General features: G+C 39.7%; 1 protein-coding gene across 1 annotated transcript in view; it reads left to right on the top strand.

Annotated features, from left to right (window-relative positions):
- Positions 1-14,206, top strand: part of GOLPH3 (golgi phosphoprotein 3) — a 34,185-nt gene extending 19,979 nt beyond the window's left edge. The window contains exons 2-4 of the mRNA XM_009464708.2: positions 1,486-1,617; positions 7,732-7,846; positions 11,135-14,206. Coding sequence (XP_009462983.2) covers positions 1,486-1,617; positions 7,732-7,846; positions 11,135-11,559 — 672 coding nt within the window. The 3' untranslated portion in view covers positions 11,560-14,206. The remainder of the gene's footprint in view (positions 1-1,485; positions 1,618-7,731; positions 7,847-11,134) is intronic.
- Positions 14,207-22,501: the final 8,295 nt, after the last annotated feature.

Here is a 22,501-nt window from a genome sequence, read left to right on the forward strand (position 1 = left end):
GCCAAGTATCAGCTCTGACTAGAAGGCTGATCAGAGAACTCCTCAAATCCCTTTCCAACCTTATATTTATGGCCTTTTAAAAAAGTATCTGTGACATATTTCAGTAATTACTTTCTGGAGATTCAGAACTTTCGTAGACTTTTCAGAAGTATTGGTCATCTATATAATACAGCTCTTGAAAATAGCTAAGTGCTAAATGGAAACAAATATTATCGTGTTTCTGGAAATCTGTATTTAATGACATGCATTAGTTATGGACTGGTTTCTAAGTTTAGTGGACTTCAGATGGATACATCTTGTATGTCTGTACATTGCAGCTTTTATTTGCAAATAGAATAAAATTGAATTGCTCTTGATTTAAGCTAGTGTTTGTTATTTGATTAAGATAAATTTTATGAAAGGAAGTGCTCTTCCCCCCCCCCCCCCCCCCCCTTTTCCTTGTTTCCAGCACTTTTCTCTGAAGTATCCCAAAGTAGATATTTTCAGAGATGCATCAGTAGAAGAGTTTTGGAAGGTCTTTCTGTATCATACCAAGTGTTTCTACAGTCACTTCTCAAAAGACAAAACATTTCTCAGAAGGATTTTGTTTTGTCTTAGATTCTTAAATATTAAAAAATATGCAAGAACTGTGTTGGCAGAATCCTTTTTATATGATTTTTTTTTTTGTTATAATTGTTGAGCAATGGAGTACAGAAGTCAATACATGTATTACTAGACATTGGGTAAATGTATTGGGTCAAATATTCTGTTCTGCCATTTAAGCAGACAGCTATCAATGCAGAAATACAGATGAAAAAACGTGGTAGATGTGGTGTGGTTCATAGAATGAATGTGGTTTGCAGTTTTGCAGTCCATATAAGAACAATATGCATCAAGCTTTAAAAATGCGTGTTTTCAAAGGATTTAAATGACAAAATAGTAGCTATTCCAAGTATTTGCTTGAAAACTTTTGTCCTTTGGTTCACTATATTCCAGCTGAAAAATCTCTTCTGTGGTTTGTGCTGATTGCCACATTTGTGTTTCTAGTATACTACCTATTTTACTTAATATTGATTTTCAGGTAGTTATTACTTCATCAGTGCCATATTGTTTATGGATGTAAAATCATGTTAATGTTTCTCAGGAAACTCAGATATGCCTGTGTGGTGTCGGTAATGCCAAATGCTTCATGTCTTAAGAATGTAGTAAGTTTTATTTTGGCTACGTTATATAAAGTATGTTTTATATCTCATAGTTCTTTATCTTGCTGTTTCATTTTGTATCACTTTCCTGAGGTTTCCCCTGTTGTTCAAAGAGCGGAGCCTTAAGTATCAAAACTAGCAGGGGATGAGTCTGTTTCTCTTTCATATTTTCAGTAGTTGACTAGTGATGTCACTTCAAAAGTGTATGAAGGTAGGAGAACTGCTTAGAGAACGCAGTAAGCCTCTTTTTCTATTTGCTTTCCGGTGGAGACAGAGATATCTTACTGTCTTTCATTCTTCACAGGGTTACACATCGTTCTGGAATGATTGCATCTCCTCAGGATTGCGTGGCTGTATGTTAATCGAATTGGCATTGCGAGGGCGTCTTCAGCTAGAGGCTTGTGGAATGAGGCGTAAAAGTTTATTAACAAGAAAGGTAAGTGGAGAAAAATGGTCACGTTTACTTTTGTGTCGTGCTCCACACAATGCAGTAGCTATAAATTACAACTGATTTCAAGAAAAACACTTTTTTCTTTACATGGGGATGGAGGTTCTGAGTAGTGACCCAAGTTAAATGCACGGAGGTCTAAGTGTTTAGATGGTGAGATGAAGTGCCTTCAAAAATCTTCTGTACTTGTTCTCTGCTCCTGTTTGTTCTCTTGATGTGTTCCTGCTGCTGTTGGGAACCTTACACGAACAGTTGGCAGTGGCTCTGGCCAGGGTACGGTGGCAGCAGTTACTGTTGAAAGCCAGTAGCACCGGTTGTAATCTGCTGAAGGAACTGGCTTTTGCAATGTTAGTGAGATGTGGGCTGGGGCTGAAAGGAATGGCTAACGGACGGCCTGCCAGATGTATCCTGCAAGCCACCAGTTTAATTCTGGTGTACACAGTGTTGCAGTTTGTGCTTGCAGTGCATGGGAAGGAAATGATCCTTGTACCGTGGGCCCCTGAGAACACAAAACTGTATCTAGTTTAAGCATCTGACTGGTGTGTTAAATTAGCTGTACTCACTGACCTATAAGATGGGCAAATTTTTAAGGTCCTTTATTGAATGAGGTTGAAGATTTGAGGCCTTAATTTATTACTTTTGCCACTGGATTTTTCCTTAGTACAAAATGTGCAAAGTCACACTGTTTGAAGAATTTTTACTTCATCAGCATTAGAGGATACTTGTAAAGTAAGCTTATTGAAAATAAGGTCAAATGTTGTCTACCTACCACAAATAAATTCTCTTTTGTGGCACATTTCCCTGTCAATATTGTCTTTTGCTAAATTTTTTAAAGGAAAGCTTACAAATTCCCCAACCTTCTCCCAGCTTCCTCCTTTTCTTAAGAATCGAACCTCTGTTCAGACAAACAGCTCCTACTTCTTTTAGCTTCATTTAAGCATATTCAGTGCTGATTAGTTTGCACAATTTTTTTTTCCTCCAAATCTTTTGGCTCCTTAGGCATTCAGGAATGTTCTTTAGCAGTCATTTTCATTCTGTTCAAACCTTGTCAGCTCCATCTACCTGAAATTTTAACTATGCTTTTTTTTTTTTTTAGTAAAATGGAAAAAATAATCTGTGCATATCTCCAGTAAAGAATACGAACGAAATTATTGTCACCTTTTGTGGTGGTTTGTTTTGTGGTTTTTGTTTTGTTTTGTTTTGCTTCGTTGGGGTTTTTTGGGGTTTGTTTTTGTTAAATTTTATCGCATGGTTTTGGGGGTGGGCAGGTGTGTTTTGTTTCTCTCCCTTCCTGCTTTGCTTAAGGAGATCTAAAAACTACCCAGTATTAAACATTTTGCTCTTTCTGCTGTTGTAAGGCAATCAAGAGATTTCTTTTTGCAGGCATGAGGATTCTATGAAAAAGGCTTTAATTTAAAATTCAAATGAAGACTGGTTTCTGCTTAAGTAATTTCTTGCAAATAAAATCCCTAACTGCTGATGTATATGAGGTTTCTTTTGCCCCTGCACCACCTATCTCAACTTAGAAATCATTCTCATGAATGACTTGTGTTGTTTTGTACCTTATTTGAAGTTTTGCATTAACACCAAATTTCAGTCTTGTTCTGTGTTGGCTAGATTTAAGTGTCTCAACTCTACCAAGTGTCCTCCTTGTCCCCCTTTGCGGGCTTTGCTGTCCCTGCCCTCAGCTTTCGCTGTGAATTAAGTACTATGCTTAGTGAGTGGAATGAGCTGTCTGGTTGCATCCAAGGTTGTGATTCAGTGGCGATACCATTTTCTATAGCTTCTGCCTGTCAGGCTATCCCTCGCTCCTCCTCGCCCCAGGTCCATCCTCGGATTTTGTGGGACGGTGAAACCTCCTTAAAGCTTTGATTTGTGAATCAGGGACCCTTTATCTTCAAGCCATGGTCTGAAGGGAGGAGTTTAGGCTTCAGTCACTTCAGCTGTTGCAGCTGAGAAGGGTAGTTCTGTCTTTGCAAAGAGGCTTATTGGAGTCTCTCTTGCGTTGTTCCTAGCATTTGTGCAGCCTTGTCAGATAACTCCTCTGGCTGAAAACTAATTCACTTCTTTGATCAGTTGAGTTTTTACTTGAATCACTTCCTTGATCTTGTCGTCAGGTGGCACCAAGTGAGACTGTTGGCACAAGCAATACGGTGGGAACAAGAAGAGGGTAGAACTAGTTCTTTGGGCCATAGTACAGTTTTATAACGAGCTGTGGCCTTGGTCATGCAGCTGACTTAAAAGATTGCTAGCTACAATGATTTCCACTTCAAGCCTTAAATCAGGTGGATCTTTGCTGATAATTCTTTGCAGTTTCTAAGACTGCAAGGTGTGGATCGAGGTGCATTAAATCCATGCTTGAATGCCGTAGACAAATGAGACTGAGAAACTGGAAGACAAGGACTTGATGGATGTTAGTGAAACTTTGAAAGTCAATATGACATTTTATGTTGCAACATCCTCATGAATTTGGCTTAACAGGATGTAATCATTGCATCATTTTGGAGTTCTATCTATTGGTATCAATTTTAGAAACAAATGAATGTTGAGGTTCATATATAAATAAAGTAATTTCTAAGACTAGTGGTTATTGAAGATAGAAAGTGGTACTCTATGCTGCCTTACAGCCTCAGAAAGCAAACCGAATCATTACAGTTCTTAAAAACAAAAGAAATCCCAACAAGTCTTTGGCAGATTAATTTCAGCATTTTATAGCTGACAATTGATTGATTCATGAATGAGTGAATTTTTATATTAAAAGTAAATAATTAAGTTTTCTTAAAAATCAACACAAGAAGTACTTAATCTTTAGCATTGCTTAATTGCAAGGCATCATTGTGAAAAATGCAAATTAAATATTCTGTATAATGGAAATTTTCTCTGCAGTTGGATACAACGCAAATCTAGTACCTGATAAATCACTGAAAAATTGGAATAAAGAAAGATTTTTTGCAGTAAGGCTAAGGACCATAATCTCTGAAGAACCAGGATCTTAGCTTCTTTCTCTACCTTAGCTCCTCTGTTAGAAAAATATTCCCCTTTGTGGATGCTTAATCTTCTGTGATGATTCAATTCACAAGATCCCCAACCCACTCAATTTCCCACTCTTCTTGTGCTGTTATGACTCTGAAGAGAGTTAGCCAGGAAGCATTCATCGATAAATCCTTCAGGAAAGAGCAGATCCACGAAGATAGGAGAGAGGTGGGCTTCCGCTGTTGCCTGTCTCCATGTGCTGGGAAGGAGAGGGGAAGAGAAATACCACGGAACTGTGAACCAAATTACTTTTGTTTGAGGGGAAGGATAATCAGAAGTATCTGTACAATGAATATTCAGTGTAGCAGAGAAGTGAGAAGAAACAGTGCTGTACGCCTAGCTGCAGAGAACAGTAAACTTGGAAACAAAATCACTGTGCATTGTGGCTGCACAAGAGCTTATGTAGTCCTGACTGAGTTGAATGGGAGTCTATGCTCCTTACAGCTCTTTCCTCTAAATGCCTGTATGTTTAGGCTTTACTGTCATGGTGCATTATATTCAGGCTAACTTCGTAAACTTCTTTGCAGTGGTAGAAAGAAGTATCTTAACCCCAAATAAGCAAGGAAAGCTGTTACCTAAACTTAAAAAAAAACAAACAAACAACAACCCTTACGTATATCCTAGACGTAAGAGGATTTTTTTATCTCTTCAGTGAGGTTTGTTTGGTTTTGTTTTTTCTTTAATAATAAAACAGGTGAAAAAGATGACTTCACATCTTACCTGTTAAACTGAGATGGTGAGTAGTAGGTTACCAACTGCAGCAGGCTGGAGCAATCCAGTGTAACTAAGGTTACTGTGAAACTAATCATATAAGACACTTCAAAGAAACTAAAATACTGCTGGAAAATCAGTTTTAAAAAGAAGCAAAGATAAATGAGTTGGGTGTTTTAGGTTAATTATTAAAGGCATATCTGAAAGGTGGCTATTAATTGCCACAATCTAGCAGCTTAAAAACCCGACTTGAAGTATGCTCCTGTATAATTAAAGAACAGAAACTTCTAAAGATTCAGAATCTTGATATAAAACTGGAAGATATGTAATATCGTTGTATGTGGTTAATAAAGATTTTGAGTGACAATGTGGTGCAAGCTTGCAAATGAGAAAGGTAAATATGCATTGTTGTGTGTTAGTTTCGAATAGGAATTGTCTGGATTAAAATGTAGTTGTGTTCTTAAAGCCAAATATCCAACGTTTGTGGTTGGAGCGATCTCCAGCTCCGAAAAATGGAGACCTGGACAGTATCTCAAGAGACCATTTAATCCTGATGCAGTAACAGATAGTGATGTTTCTCTGGTCCCTCCCTGGCAGATGTTTAGTCTTAAAATTCTCCACTGAATGGAATTCAGCAGCTCCCTGGGTGTTTAGTTTGCCCGTTGAAGTTTTTGACACTACATCCTGCATCTTCTGTGTTTCCAGAATAAGCCGGTATCTTTTTTTCCCAAAGTAGGCACCCTAAACTACTGTTTGACACACTCTTTGTAAAAATATCTTACATGCTTGCTTTTTAGATCTAAACAAACTTTGTTCTTTTTAGCCTGGCCTTGTGGACTGGTTCATTCTTGCTGATTTTATTAAAAATCTTAGTTTCTGTGCTTTATATATACCATCTAAACTGGAAACAGTATTGCAGCTATGACCTGTTAGGTATTCACAAAGATCTCTGAGCAATTTACCTTTTCATTTAATGTCATTGACTTAGTACACATCTCTAGTTTGGGATCATCTTGCCAGTAGTGAAGCTGTCTTACCATTGCAACTCATTTCAGTGTCATCTATAGACCCTATGAAAGTGTATTGTACTCCTCTATTGTTTGCAGTAAGGATTATTAGAACTACAGAACAGAACTAAGCTTGGGATGCATTTCAGTAGGACACTTAAAGCCTTTCCAGGACACCTCTCTGACTACTGTGAAGCTTTATGAAAAATAAGAGCTTTCACTTGCTTCTTCTCTTGTATATATGGAATTACGTTGATGTGTTAGTTTTTCTGTCAATTACCTGTTGTCTTTTTACCGGATGCTTATAAAGTGCAAACTTGTAATACTATTTAAATTGCAAGATTCAGTCATTATTTTCATAAATAGCTTTGAAACTGTAGTAATTCTTCTTTTCCTAAAGAAAGGTAGATTTTTATTGTTGTTGTTTTGTTTTTATTCAAACCTGTTTACTTGGGCCAGTTTAATCTGTGTGCTTTCATTTGGTGCTCTTGTTTTTCTAACCAGAAAAAATTGTATTTGTACATGGTTTGTATAAGTACTCATACTGGTAAACAAGCAGTTATTCAGATTCTTAAATTTTATTGTGTTACTCTGAATGAATTTTTGTTGTTGTTGTTCTCCTGTGCTCTCTGGAGGGAAAAGCTCAAGTAATTTTCAAGTTATTAAATAACAAATGATATTGCATTTATTATTGCGTATTAAGGGGTTTATTAGTACATAAATATTTTGCCTAATACTGTGTTTTAACTGTTAGTGAACGGAACGTGGTGTTGGTGGTCATTGTGTTCTTCAGAGCTGTAGAACTTACAGGTGTTGTCTTGAACCTATTTTTATCCATTAATACATGGAAGAAAACCAGTTTTCCTCTGTTTTCAGTTTGTAATTGATTTCTCAATTTCACATGGCCTAATTGTTTAACTGTAGTATTTTGAATAAATTGACTTGAAGCAGTAAAACAGACTGCAGTCAGAGAGTAATTTAACACTGTAGTATACTTTGTTTTGGGGAGGAAGCAAAGGACCTGGCTGGGTTAGTGGATTATCTTCCTTGAAAAAATTAGGTATTATGCATGTTATTAATACTATCGTTTTAGTCAGTTAAGGTTAATTTAAGTTTTAGATAACCTAAGGCTTAACATAGCTTTGTAATTAAAATCCTAGATAGTTTGTTTTTTTTTTAACAACTAGGTATTTTTTAGAAGTTGCGTATTCTTAGAGATGGTTCTTTTTTTTTTTTTTTTTTTTTAATTTCCTTGGTTTTGATAACGGGTAGATTTTCCCAGTTTTTATTGGTGGATGTTTATGGTATATAAATTAAGTCAAAATACTGACTGTGTTTTATTCTACCCTAGGTGGTTTGCAAGTCAGATGCTCCTACAGGGGATGTTCTGCTTGATGAAGCTCTGAAACACATAAAAGAGACCCAGCCTCCTGAAACAGTACAAAATTGGATTGAACTGCTTAGTGGTAAGCCTTGGACATAATGTATTTGCTTTTTTCCCCCCAATAAAGCTAATTACCTGGCATCACTAGAGATTATACTGTAAGTTTTTTGGGAAGAAAGTATGCAAAAAAGTTAATTAGTCCGCCCTCTAGGGTAGTCTCTTGTTGATTGTAGCCTTTAATCAAATATAAGTAACTGTTGCATTTGACTTAACTGGGTACAGAAAGGATCTATATGGAAGTGTCAGTGGACATCTGAACTCTGTGGAAGAGGTGCCTTCCACTGGCTCTGAAGTAAATCAGGACTGCACCTGGGAGATATAACTGCCTTTCTCTCTAATTGGAAATGAGGGTTAGTGGAAGTTTGGCATATAGGTGTATGGATTCAGTATTCAGCTCTTTTGATAAAGAAAGGAGATAAGGAGCTCACTGCTCAGATTTTAAAATTGAGGATGATTTGGCCATTAATCATAAAGAAACAGTAAAGAGTTAGGAGTTCTGTTTTTCCATTAACTGGAGAAAGGTAATAAATATTTTCAAGTATTAGGTACTTCTTCAAAACAGAGTCTTCAGGATGAGTACTTTTGCACACAGCTCTTTCTGTAAAGCTAGTAAACTGTTGCAAAAAAAATGAAATGTCAATTATATTTCATCTTTACAATTGCGGTTAACATTTTTCATATACCTCACCAACAGTTGTATCCTCAGGATGCATAAATTAAACTGAAATTAACAATGACCATCTTTTAACATGTAGTGCTTTCATTGCTTTTGTGGTTTTTTGTTTTGTTTTTTTTTTCTGTAGCCAGAATTCATCACCAGCATTTGTCTGTTTCTACAAAACACATAAAATGCAGCTTCCTTGGAGTAGATCAGACCTGTACTTCAGTTGCACAAACAGTGCAGGAAAAAAACCCACTGTTTTGTCAACAACATGACTCTGGGTGGTAGGGGGTAATGAAACTTGAAGTTGCCTATCTAAATCTGTTACTTGTAACAACCAATAAGTTTCAAAAATGAGCAAATCTCTCCACCTTTCCCTGCCTTATTTTCATTATGTTCTTCCCATTTGTCCTGTACCACCTTAAACAGCCTTCCTTGCACAGCAATTCCTACTCCTGTCTGTCCTTGCCTTCCCTCTCCTCTTGGTCTTTGACTGTCAAGCAGAGGGGGGAGAGAGGAGAACAAAGCAGTCCCTGTCAGTAGGGGGCATGGCTGCTTCGTAGCCTTGCAGTTCCGTTCTTCCTCAGCTCTCCACTTTTACAGTCTGCAAAAACAATTCATTTTTCTTGTCCCAAATACATAATTTGTGCTGACATTTCACCTTCTCTCCCAGTGCAAAGCACATCAAGTTAGTACTGATTCAAAAAAGGTCAACTAATGAATGAACAATGTTGTAGGTTTTCTTTGAGCTAAGCTAAGGTTTTCCCAACCCTGCTGAGCTTTGGCTCGGGGAAGATAGTTATCATCAGTGTTGCGGCTAAGACTTGGATCAATCATTTTTACTTGCACATGGTTATTAATTACTAGTTCTTGGATGGCATTAGGGTTCTTTGCATTTCCCATGGTTCAGAGGACTGCCCTTTGAAGAAAAATATTTTGGTGTTTTGTTTTGTTTCTTTTAATAAACTTTTAGAATTTTGCTTTAGGGCCTGATCCTGGGAAAATAGCTACTCTATCCATAATTATCGGTGATGCGAAGAATGCTACTTGAAGTTACAATGCATATGAGTTCAAAGCCATCATGGAAATATTTATATGGACATGTAAGGTGATGCTTGCCAGGCTGATGTTGTTTATAAGATAGTCTCTAAGGGAAGCAAGAGTAGGGAATACAGAAGTTTGGATCAAAATGTCAGGTCTTCCTGTAGATGTAGCAAACACCTGTCTGTGCGTCGACAAGCAAGTGTCTGTGTAATTGAGGAGATTGGTCACAAGGTGTCACCACAGCACTGATTTTTAATGTTAGCGTATAGCCACATCCACCTAACAAATGTAGTAAAATCTAGGAAATAGCCTTTGCCCTGTAAAATGCTGTAAGGAAACTACTTGTGTGTGTGTGTGTGTGTGTATGTGTGCGTGATCGTTTCATTCATGGCCAATCTGGGGAATGACGTTAAGTGAGGTGTGGGACCTACCGGGACTTGTGTAGTTCAGGCCTGGGTGGGTTCTCTGCCTTTCACTATGCAGTTGGTGTCACCTCATTTGTTTACTTCATTTGGCTGTTACTTGGATAGAGTGTATGTCACCTTCCATCACAGCGGGACAACCCTTAAAGTCATCTGTGGTTTTTATTATTATTATTGTATGTTAACCGATGAATTTTTAGAAGCTTTCTGAAATAGAAACAAATTGATACAGAAATTCTTGTATCATTCATAGAAAACCCCCATCTGTGTAAGAAATACTTAATGCTGTTTCTTCCCTTGCCTCTTAAAATGCATAGACTCTTTTATATCAGGAGGGGGTTGTAATACTTTTGATAAATACTTAGGTAGGCTGGACCTAAAATTTTTAGCTTGTTAAGTACTCTTAAGCAAAGGTGGATTTCTCAGTGCTTAACAATTTTAGCTTTATCAGTAGCTGTTGATGCTGATTTTGTGCTTTTTAAATTACCTTCTCTGTGCACACACAGTCATGCACTCTGAAGGGTCAGATTCTCCTGCCTTAACAAAAAGCATTAGAAATAATTTTTATAGAAACATTGAAGCCCCTGCCCAACATGCGTTCCTGTGTACACACCCCCCCCCCCACTGACACAGTGCATGGTCACTGCTGGGGGCGGGAAGGGAGAGAAGAATGAAAACCTGAAGAAATAAAGAAATGCACAGGGTAGGTGTGCATTAGCTTGTCTCTGTGGCAGAAAGGCAATGAAACTTCTTGCAGTCTCTGAAATGGTAAAAGACTGGAAGCAGACTAATGCACAAGATTGGAGGAGATGCTTATTTTTATTATTAAAAGTAAACTCTTTCTTCATGACTGTTTTGAGTTCTGTGCCTTTTTTTTTAATTCAGTTCAAGACTGCTTATTTGTCATATCCTTAATCAAGACATGGCTTAGCTAGCATTTCGTCCAAACCTTAAACATACGCTGAAGCTCTTCCAAGGAGGCTCTCATGGTCTCTGTCTCTAAGCCTATATCTGGGTAGGTCAGAGATCAGAGAAATGCTGACATTAGCACAATATCTTAGTGTAATAGTCAGCTATATGAATTTGACAGCCCGTTCTGCACAATGGGGTGGGGGAAAAAAATCACTGTAATAATACAGCTTAAACTTTGCCTGACTGTTGGGTTTTTTGCTTGTTTTTTTAGGTGAAACATGGAACCCGTTGAAGTTGCACTACCAACTACGAAATGTCCGTGAACGGCTAGCTAAAAATCTAGTGGAAAAAGGTGTACTGACAACAGAGAAACAGAACTTCCTTCTTTTTGACATGACTACGCACCCTCTCACCAACAACAATATCAAACAGCGCCTCATCAAGAAGGTTCAAGAAGCAGTTCTTGACAAATGGGTGAATGACCCTCACCGCATGGACAAGCGCTTGCTGGCACTTGTTTATTTAGCCCATGCTTCAGATGTTCTGGAGAACGCTTTTGCCCCCCTTTTGGATGAGCAGTATGATTTAGCCACAAAGAGAGTGCGACAGCTTCTGGATTTAGACCCTGAGGTTGAATGTATGAAAGCCAACACGAATGAGGTTCTGTGGGCTGTTGTAGCAGCTTTCACAAAGTAACTGCATTCGGACTGAAGTGTTCTCTCTTCTTTCATGTAAACCAGTTGTTTCTCTTCTATTGACTATTCATGATTTCTGTAATTTGTACCTTCTCACATGATGAATCGGCTCTTGTTTAATGGGAATTATAAGTGGTGTATTCCCTCCTTCTCTGTGTATCTGTATACAGGATTCTGCTGGTACAAGAGACCTTCCTGTTTAAAAACAACAGAAAAAGGTTTTACTGCCATATTGGCATTCCATTTCCTAGTCAGTTTGAGTTACCTGAAATACTTTGTTTAATCTATTTTTCATCTTATTGTTATTGAAGTGGTTTAACATGGAAAGCACCTCAAGGAGGAAATGTGCATGCAGTTGGACCACTAGTCTCAGCTGACACAGATGTGTGCATGCATCAATACTTCTGCAGTACAGTTCATAACAGATTAAAAAAGGCCTTTTTAAATCACCAAAGCTCCATGTTGAAGTGTCTGTCAGGACATTTTATACACAGATGTTGTTTCAGTTCTATCTAACAGTTACTTTAAAAGCAGAAATGGCATTAAGCAGCTTTGTCAATAGCTCCTGTAAAATGCCCCATAAATTTTACTTTTCATGCAAGTCTCTTGTGTACTTATATTTTCATTAGAACGATAGCTGAATCATAAGGCTAGTATAGAAAGGTCCAATTGTTTCATAAACCAGTTTTGGGATGGGATACATTCCATTATATTGTATATATAGTTCAAATTGTATATTAACAACAGCCCCATCTTAGTATTTTGCAAGATCTACGTAGCTGTACACCTGGTGCCCCTTATTTGCTGTCAGCCATTGCCGTTCAACGGAAAGAAAGGCCTCCTGTAAAGAGCATGTATGTCAAAGCTGTTTGTTTCCAGTGTCTACGGAGTTTGCCATCCAGGTATTGTCAGTCTATGCATTGCCTTTGATAATTAATGTACGGAAAGAGACCGCTTTCTGTCATTGTTTGTACTTTTGGTTTTTTCCCTCCCCTCCTGTATGGAAGAGGCTCATGACCAGTACAATTCTTGAGTGCAGTTTTCAGTTTTGTACACAAATTAATGTTTGTCTCTTAAACCTCATAATCTATTTTACACTTTAAAAACAAAAAGTCAGTCCTAGCAGGTGTTGCATGTAAATGATTAGCAAGTAATGACTGCAGTTCAGACGATTAAGATTTCTGTACTGGGACGCTCTGCTATATTTTATTTTTTTTTATATACAATTATGCTGATTAGCACACTATTGTAAAAAAAAATATAAAACTTTGGCTTTTTAAAATTTATTGCCTCTTTGCCACTGCTTGTTATCTCCCATTGGTTTCACAGTGTAAATATTATGCATTGAAAAAATTAAGCATTGATTTTTTTTTTTTTTTTTTTCCTGAAAACAATGCAGATTTATAGTGGGGCTTACAGGTGTTTAGAAACTTTTTGGTTAATGTTCAGAGCAAGAATACTAGATGGTGTATAACTGTAGAGTTGAAATTTAAGGGATCCCTTAATCTGTATACTAGCTTTTTATCTACAGTAAATAAACTATGATCTTGAAAGTGCCTGAAACAGAGCAAGCATGTGATTTTTATTTTTTGTTGCTAATTAGAAAGGTTTTATTGCTTAACTGAAAGCTTTAGTTAATATCCTTCTTATTAGAAAGGGAGGGTTTATATTCAGTAGATCAAACTGACCTAATCAGCGGTGTGGCTCAGATCTGCAGGATTCATGGCTGAGACAGACTGAGTTAGCTTGCGAGTGTGCAGCTGTGCCTGCCATGGGTAGACCTCTTCTCTCTTGAGCACAGCTCTACGGCCTCATCTGTGACTGGACTTCCAATTTTGCACTTCATTTTCAATCATTTAGATGCTTAAGTAGTTGACTTTAAAACACAACTTAAATTCATCATACCTATATAACCTTTTTTTAATAAAGGTTTTTAAAATACAGTCCTTAACATTTAATGGCACACTGTTCTCTCAGTTCTTAAATGCTGTTTCTTTAGAAAAATGAAATTAAAAGAATATTGTAAGATATTTCAAACTCTGGTTTACAAATAAAAAGACAAACAGTGTTCTCTCAGTTGTAAGATGCTGTGTTTAAAACTTTGAGGAGCTTGGGCATGAACTTCCGACATTTTCTTTTAAACGCTTCAAAACGTGATTGCTTTAAGTTGAAGAAAAATGAAAGTTGCCGTGTTGCTCTTACATTTGACAGCTTACAGAATACTTTCTGTACTTGATAGTATATGCTAACTCACTGCTTTCATTGTCTTTCCTGTGATCTGTTTTCTCATTTTCTGTTGCTCTTTGAGAGGAGAGAAAAGTAATTAGGTGGAAAGGTCAGAAAAATTGCAGCGTATTCAGGAGCAAGTTAAGTGCACAAAACTTTTAAAATGGCTTTGAAAATCTACACTACTTGAAACGTGCTTCAGACTGAAAGTATCTTTCATAGTCCCTTTTCTGTCCTCTCATCTTCATTCCATGAGGTATTTTCCATGTTCCTGCTGGTTTCATGTTAGGTTGTGGAGGATATTGGGGTTTTGTCACCCTTACAGCCAACATGGTTTAAAAGAAGTCACCCTTTAATCCCCCCAGAAAGAGGATTTGTTGTTGTTTGGTTTGGTTGGTTGGTTTGGTTTTTTTTTTTTTTTTCCACATAGAAGATAGCTGCCTACAGTATTTATCAGCTTTATTCTGCTTAAAGGTAAAAACTGTCTGTGATGGGGAGGGTTTGTACTGGGTGTGTCAACTTTGATGTAAGTAACGGAAGGTTTTGTGAAGAACGACAGTGTCTTTTGCTAGACCACCTGATAGAAGCCGGGATGTGCAGGGGAAATAGATGAGCTTTTGGAGTCTTGAGTCCTATGTTGTGCTTTAAAAACCCAAAGCCTCACAAGTGCTATCAGACCTTATGTCTAACAAGGAAGGTAAGTGTGGTAGGTTAACAGGACTGATCTAGCTAACATCCTTGCCTTCGTTGCTATTTCAGGTTCTAATAAAATGGTTAGACATGGGAGACTGCTTTGTTCTGCTGAGTTTCAGGTACCCTTCTTCCTATTAGCTGCAGCTGTAGCTCATGGAGACCTGGTTTTAAGATAGTTTTGTCTGCTCTGAGCCCTCAGCTCTCAATGGCTGCTTAAAGTGAAGACAGCTATCCATAGCCTGAACTTGAACGTGTGCCTCAAGGAAGAATATATATTTTTCAGGGACACATTCCTTTAAAACAAACTTTCAAGTTAATGTCAAAAACAGGATTTTGAAAGTAAAATCCCCAAGCAGTATATATATATATATATATATATATATATAGTTTTACTGTCCTTGAGATTTACATCCTCCTCTCCTGTGTTTCTAGAGATGATGTTACGGTGCCCGTATATGGGATGCTAGTGAAACCTTTGTGCCATACATGATGCTTTCGAGGCAAAAGTTGCATAAATTGGCTATAAAAGACTGGTGACTGAGTGCTCATGTGTTCATGCCCATTTCTCCTACAAAGTGAAGATATGTATTAACTAATGTGTTCTCTGTGAACTGGACCGAATCTGTACTGAAACAAAATAAAGCACCCTTTCAAGCTATGAGCTGCACATGGTTACTGTGTATCGCATGCATGCAACACCTAAAGGATTTTTTTTTTTTTTTTTTCATTTGCTGAGTAATTTCCATTTTTTCCTGAGGCTGTGGTCTTCACCAGTTTGGGAAGCAGAACTCTTAAGATTTCCATCAAAGCCTCAGTTCTGCCTCAACTGGGCTTCAGGCAGTCAAAGCCGTTATGTCCTAGTTTCCCCTATTGTCCATCTGTCCTATATGGAAGGGGGCTTCCAGCTTCAGAGAAGTACAAATTTCTTGAAAAAGTAACTCATTTATTCTGTGGTAATGCCTAATGTACACAACAGTTTAATTACTCAGAAAATAAGATGCTGTCAAGTGCTTTGTAAGTGTCAAATACAAAGTGTGATTTCAGGTGCGTGTAGGAGGTGGCCTTCGTGGGTAGGAGGGGAGGATCTTTGGATGGGGAAGAAGCGTGGTCAGAGCTGCTGCCCGTGTTAATCTCTGAGTAAGATCTGGAGTTTCCTCCCATTGGGTCTTGTTTTCTGCTGCCTACAAAGCAGCAGCACAAAGCCCATGAAAAGCTGATGGTAAGAAATGCCTTCTGACTCAGGAGGAGAAAGCTTCTGTAGAAACCTTGAGAAGAAAAGCTGGTTCCTAAGACAGCAGAAAAGAATAGGGAAAGAAAAGCTGATGAGTAGTAGCCTTTGGCTTCTCCCCCTCCCTTTCTGTACTTCCAAACAATTTGGTGTTTTGCCTTTTTTTCTCTCTTGACTTTGCCCCCTGGTCTTCTCTGTTTCTTCTCTTTTCCCTGTTGCTTGGTGACTTCCTCTTTCGTGCTCGTGAATGAGTTGTACTGATTTCCAACCTTAGATGTTTCCACTCTTGCCTTTTTGTTATTAACCTTTATGTGCTCTCAGTTTTACTCTCAACTCGAGCTTGACTCTCCATTACCCTGTCCTCGGAGTCACTTTCCCCTCTGCTTTGATTCCCTGCTGATGCCTCAAGGAACCTCCCTGTCTTCAACAAATACGTTTGTCAATACTAGCTGCCTTGGTGGCTGAACCGAAGCAGCTCGCTGTTTTCTACAGCTTGTAACACATGGTTTGTTAAGGTGAACAAAACCTGGTGCTAATTTACCTTGAAATTGCTCTTTGCCTGTTTCAAAAGCAAGCTGTTGTCCATGCAGCAGGGAGGACTTGCAGCTGAGGGCGGTGATTTAGCCGGTTCTCTAATACAAGTAGACCTTGTTCCTGAGCTCGAAGGACTTGGTATGTCTTACTCAAGCTTTTCCTACAGTGACAGCATTATATACAAGAGTAATATTCCCTTTTGGGCTCTCTGCTTGTTAACAAAGAGTTGAGTTTGTGTGGCAGCTTAAAAAAGCATCTTCTCTATTTGGCCATTTATTTTTATGGAGGTTGTAGTTGCTTAAATTTATTAGAAGGTTTCTTTACTTCTATTTAATTTGATGACAAGGGACAAGTGGGAGAAGAAAGAGGCACAGATATACTTACAATGTGATCACATAAGCTGTTTTCCTGGCAAAATAGACTAAAATATTCTAGATTTTCATTTTTGCTGTCTTGTCTCCCAATACATCATTCGGTTCTGTCCCATCTAGTGCATCTGATGTCTGCTCAAAAAGGATTTGCCATCATCTAATGCACTAGTCCTTCAGGATTTATTATCTGTTGCCCCTTCCTTTTGTACATTTATTCAAAGCTTGGATTTTTTTTCTCCCTTTGCCCTGGGATTGATCTTGAAGGTAGGCGTTAGGAGAAGACTTTGGTGGTTGTAAAGCAAAATGACAGGCAGTTCCTAAGCTTTCTTTGCCACTGCCAGGGTGTCTTCGTAGGTCCTTCTTTGTTTCCTGTCTGTTCAAATGAAACCAAATCATGTCTCAACCAGCTTTTAAAATCCTGCTCTGACTCCTTAAGCTCCTGAGTACCTCAGTCACTTCTGAAAATAAGATTTAGCTAAGTCATGTGTAAGTTGTGCAGTGCTAAACAGAAAAATGTCTACACACCATTAAAAATCATGGACCCTGTATTCGGAGGACTTGCAGAAAGAATTTAGCAAAACCAGGTTGTTTCTCCAAGCACCAACCTTGCAGGAACCCACCTCAGCTGTGACAGTAAGCAGAGCCCTCGATGGAGAAGCCATGCTGGTGCCCACACAAAAATTGATCCAAGGGAGCTTCCTCTCCTGGAAAGGTCTGAGATTCCTGAGGCCTTAATCTTATGAAATGTTCTTAATGACATTTTGAAAAGATCTTGTATGGATACATGCTTCATTACTCTTTTCCTCCCCGGTGAAAGCGGAGTTGGCCATGGGCCAGAGGCTGGGAAGGCTTGCTGCCTCTCAGGTGATGTGGGAGCTGCTCTCCATCCAGGGAGGCCATGAACTGTAATAGCCATGATAGACCTGAGCATCTTCCCCTGGAGGTTGTTCTCCCAGCAGTCCCACCCCATGTGGTCCAAGGAGACCTTTGGGGTCGAAGAGTTTCTCTAAGCGCGGCAGCTGTGTGTTGAGGGGTCTGGCTCATGCCCACCAGTCAGTACACTGCAGATGTGTCTGGGGCTGCGCTTGTGCCTGCGTGGGAGAGGAGGAACAGCCGCCTGTTTGCAAAGGTTTCAGCCATCCAGGAAAACACCACGTCATGCGGATGAGCAGTTATACTTGAAACAAGGGAGCGCGTGTGACCTTCCTTAAGCTGGAATATGTACAAATAAAACAGGCCAGAAATAAAATGCAATTATAAACACATTTGGAATAACAACTGAAGTCTGTTTGTTGGATACGTTGCAAACAGGAAATGGAGCTAAATTTGCTGCATTAATAAATGCCTTGCTGCAAATGTGTTGTCTGATGTTAGGCACTGGCTATTGAGAGCTTCCTTCTGAGATCCAGCTGAAGATTTACACACATTTTAATATACTCAAATCTGAGACACTCAGCCAAAGACATACAGAATCCCTTCTCTACGAGCAGCGCTGACATGCAGAGATATTTGTACGCAGGATTTATGCACATTTAAACCAACGTCTTACATTTTTCTTTAAGGGGAAACAAAGTCATCTTTTGATCATACTGAAGTGTCCTCTTTTTTTTTTTTTTTTTTTTTTTCCTTTTCTTTCTTCTGTAGAGAATGGACAGGACCTGCTGCCAAGATCACATATGGCTGAGAGTCAGCACAAGGGTTAAGGATTTGTGAGCCATGAACAGCAGAAATGTCTGGCACATTTTCATTTACTCTGTGCAGTGATGGAGAGAAGCAACCATTACTGTAGCCTTAATTGAAGTGTATCTTCAGAAGGCAACTGCTTAGAAGGTAACTAGAGGTACAAGCAGGTTGGTGACTATCCTGCTCATGGCGTGTCTTGCAGGTTATGTTAATCAGTGGCACAGAAAGGAGTTCAGAAAGCTGAGAGTTCACCCTGTGGGGTTACAGTAATGAACAGGGTTCAGGTCTGCTTGGTCCTCAGCCCTTTGGTTGTACAGTCAAATGAGTCCCAGCTCTCCCCCATCGGTGTCTCTGAGCTGCACAGGGCTTTGCAGATTTGCCACTTGCTGGTTTCAGATGTGCAGCCAGCTGTCAAGGCTGCCCTGGAAGCGCCTCTCCTCCCAGGCTCATCTCCTCTCCAAAGGCTGGGAGCCCCATGCCCATAAGGTTCCCGCACCTCAGCGCTGGAGATCTAGAGGGTTCTCAAAGGTGCTGCACATACGCTGTTTCCAGATGCAGCCCATAGTGAACACCACGGGTCCATCAACGAGTGAGGGAGACAACCAAGTGACATGAAAAATGGAAAACGCTGATGTACTTTTCTTTGCCTGCACCAGAGTTTGGTGTGTGCCCGGACAGCTTGGGATGGAAGTGGGTGGCCAGGAGCAGGGACTGCTCAGAAAGGCTGGATGGGATTCATCCCAAGGGGCTGAAAGCAATAGCAAGCTTCAGCTGGGAAAAAATGGTGACTCGGGGAAGTCCTTGAGGACTGGCCAGTGTTGCATCTGCCTTTGAGATGGAGGACGTGGTACAGTCAGCCTTGTCTCAAGTCCCGGGCAAGTGCAGGAAGCACAACCTCTTGAGTCCGCTTCCAAACATGTAACAGGGCAGGAAGGTACTAGGGAATGGTCAAAGATAAATGAAGTGCAAATTGGGCCTGACCAACAAAGCTGCCTTCTGTGATTAAATGCCTGGCTACGGGGATGGGAGGGGGCAGTGGATATAACGCCACTTGGCTTCAGGAAGGCTTTCAACACCGTCTCTACAGCACTCTTGGAAGGAAGCTATGGAAGTACAGGCTGGAAGGCTGGACTGTTAGGTGAGATGAAAATTGGCTGGACCACTGGGCTCCAGTAGTAGACTGGGGCTAATATTGTTCAGTAGCATCATCAGCCACCTACATGAAGAGAGAAGGTGCATCCGCGTTGTGGATGATGATAGTAAGTTAAAGAAGAGTGGTTGATATCGCAAATGGAAGAGTTTCAATTCAGAGGGACACAGAGAAACTTGAAACTCGGACAACAGACATCTGAAAAAGTTAAGCAAGGAGAAGTGTGGAGTCCTGTGCCCAGGGTAGGAAAAAAAACAATGTACTGGTGCAGGCTGGGAGCCAAGTGGAAGTGGCACTGATGGAAAGGACATGGACCATGTTGGATATGAGCCACTGGGACACTCTCATTACAATATGAAGAAGATGATAGGCAGTAGTTAGAGGCAAGATATTAGCCCCGTCTTGTCCACATCAGGAATACCATGTCCAGCTTCAGGTCCCCTTGTTCAAAAGGATGTTGAGAAAACAGGGTCCATCAAAGGGCTATCAGAACAGTCACAAGTCTGGGGAACGTGGCCTACAAGAAGAGGTAGAGGGAGCTGGGACTGTTTAATCTAGGGAAGAGAAGGGTCCACAACTATTTGGGGGGGAGTTAAAAAAATAACAGGGACCAACTGGTCTCAGTAGCAGCAGGTAACATACCGGTGGGTGACAGCATCAAACTGCACCTTTGGAGTTTCAAATTAGACTTCAGGAAAATTTCTTCACTTGCAGAGTGGTGCAGCCCTGGGGCAGACTAACTAGAGGCGTTGTGGTGTCTCCGTCCTTGAAGGTCTTACAGACTTGTCTAGGCAAAGCCACAGCTGACCGGATCCAGTGTTGGCAAAAATTCCACTCCAAGTGGGAGGTTGAGCTGGATGACCTCCAAAGGTCCTTCTCTGCTAACGTTTCTGTAATCCTGTGATCAGCTTAATCGCTTTGACTGAGACTGCGAAGCTGGACACTCCAACAAGCTTCCCACTCAACAGGCTGATCAAATAGCAGAGGCAGAGACTGGGAAATAGAGGGTGGTCTGCTCTTGTTTTATTTGAGCAGAAGAAAAGCAGTCCTCACAATATTATTCAGCTTTGTCCTGAATGCCCCAAAATCTTACACGTGCTGGAAACATTATTCAGTTCTTTCATCTTCTTAGATGCAGATTTTTAATGTCTAATTTCACTGATAGACTGGAGATATTGCCACCCAAACTGCCAGAATCAACATTTCCTTTGCAAGACAATGTCGATATCGGGCAGATAATGCACCAAGGTGGTCTCATCCAGGCAGCAAACCCCAAGCAAGGCACCAGATCTGCCTGTAGCATGACATGGGGGGATGTGGGGAGGTGGATAAGCTCTGCACCTCCATCCACTGCTGTCAGAATAGCATGGAGTAAGTTTTTTGAGGTTTTGTAAAGTCATGCAAGTCCATCGGTGTTATTTATAAAGTTGTTTCACTACTTCAAGCATTAAGGAAAAGATCCTTATTGTGTATACTTCTGTTAAACAAAAGGAGATGAGGAACTATTTTGCAAAAGCATGAATTTCCAGGATATTTTCAGCAAATACATATACCTGTCACTTTCTTCAAAGACAGGATTACATATCTGCACTGGTGAAATACTTGTGTTTCGTAATTAATACCCATTCATATTTGTGAATGAATATCAAGGAACTTAGCAGTGCAGCATGAACTTGTATTCCCTGTGGGGATCTCTCCTACTGCACCCATCTGTACAGTAAAAGACCCTCTCATTTACACCATGGTGTTCAGAATAGGTTCTTGTAATCTTATAAAACTGAATTTTTCAATTCAACCTCATTTAAATCCAATAAACAAATTGCCACCTCCATCCAACCTTCCTCAGCAAGAGAAAAAGGCTAACGTCACTCCAGAACAGCCAGAGCACCTACCGAAAACTGCCTTTTGTCTTTCCACCATAAGGAGAAACATCAGCCAGAATCATTTACAGAGAATCAACAAAAAATTTTGCAAAAAGCAAACTCATCTGCAATCCCAGTTTGCTGAAGAGTTGGATTCATATAATAAATTGTGGTCATTGGTTTTTAATTTAATTAAGTGTCTACATAGCTATGTAAATAAAAAACTTGTAGGCATTCTAGATTTCTTTAGAAACTACCCACCACTTTCTGCCTTGCTCTCTGTCTGCTTTGAGTCACAGGGGATGTGAAGCAGCCTTTCTGAAGAGCATTAAAATCTTTGGAAAAAGAAAGGGCAAGTTTTAAAGCAGGTGTCCCATGTAAAGGATGATTTACAGCTGCTACTAGAAACTGAAAGAGCTCCCCCCTAGCTGGGGTCTCTGGGCACATGGTGGGATCCACTAGAGACAGGGCAGAACAGAAGGGAAGGGATGGAGCTGAACCTTCTGAAATCACAGACTGACCCCAGTGCCTGGGGAAATCAACATCTCTGCAAGTACTTGCTGCCTTTGAAGTAATTTTGTTGTTCTTTTACTGCTTTTGTTTATGTGGATGTGAGGTCTTTTATAACCGACTAGCTTTTATCGCAGGACAGACCATGTGTGTTTCAGTAAGCACCTAGCATTTAAGTTGCTGAGTTCTACAACGCAGGAGCTGGACTTCTTAAGTTTTTGCATAAAATACATCTTACGTTGGTGCCTCTTATTTCTAGGACTGAAAGGACAATTCTTGGTCTCCTGCCTGTGTTTTATGTTAATAAGTGACTTTGCCTTCTCGTTAGCTTTCCTTCATGACCTGTTATATTTCACAGTTCTTAAAAAAAGGAAAAAGAAAAAAAAAAAAAAGAAAAAGAAAAAAGCTAAAATATGTAGTATACCATGCAAGTCAAATATTCCAAGTTGTGGAGAGTCATTGGGGTATTTCTACATATCTATGTCTTCACGTGCCTTGCTCTGAAATGGCTAAGTTTCTCCTTGAAGCTGCAGGGGCCTGTGAAGTGGCTGTTACTGAAGGTGACTCTGAAGGTGAGGAGAGACTGCTAGTAAATCTAGTCCAGTCTCCTGACCAAAAGCTGTATCTGTTTCCCACTGTGCATCACAGGTTTTGGCTAAATCCGATTTTCTGGTAAGACATCCTGC

The sequence above is a fragment of the Nipponia nippon genome, unplaced genomic scaffold, assembly GCF_047370975.1.
Source record: "Nipponia nippon isolate SJK-2023a ecotype South Korea unplaced genomic scaffold, ASM4737097v1 scaffold_39, whole genome shotgun sequence".
Taxonomy (NCBI): Eukaryota; Metazoa; Chordata; class Aves; order Pelecaniformes; family Threskiornithidae; genus Nipponia; species Nipponia nippon.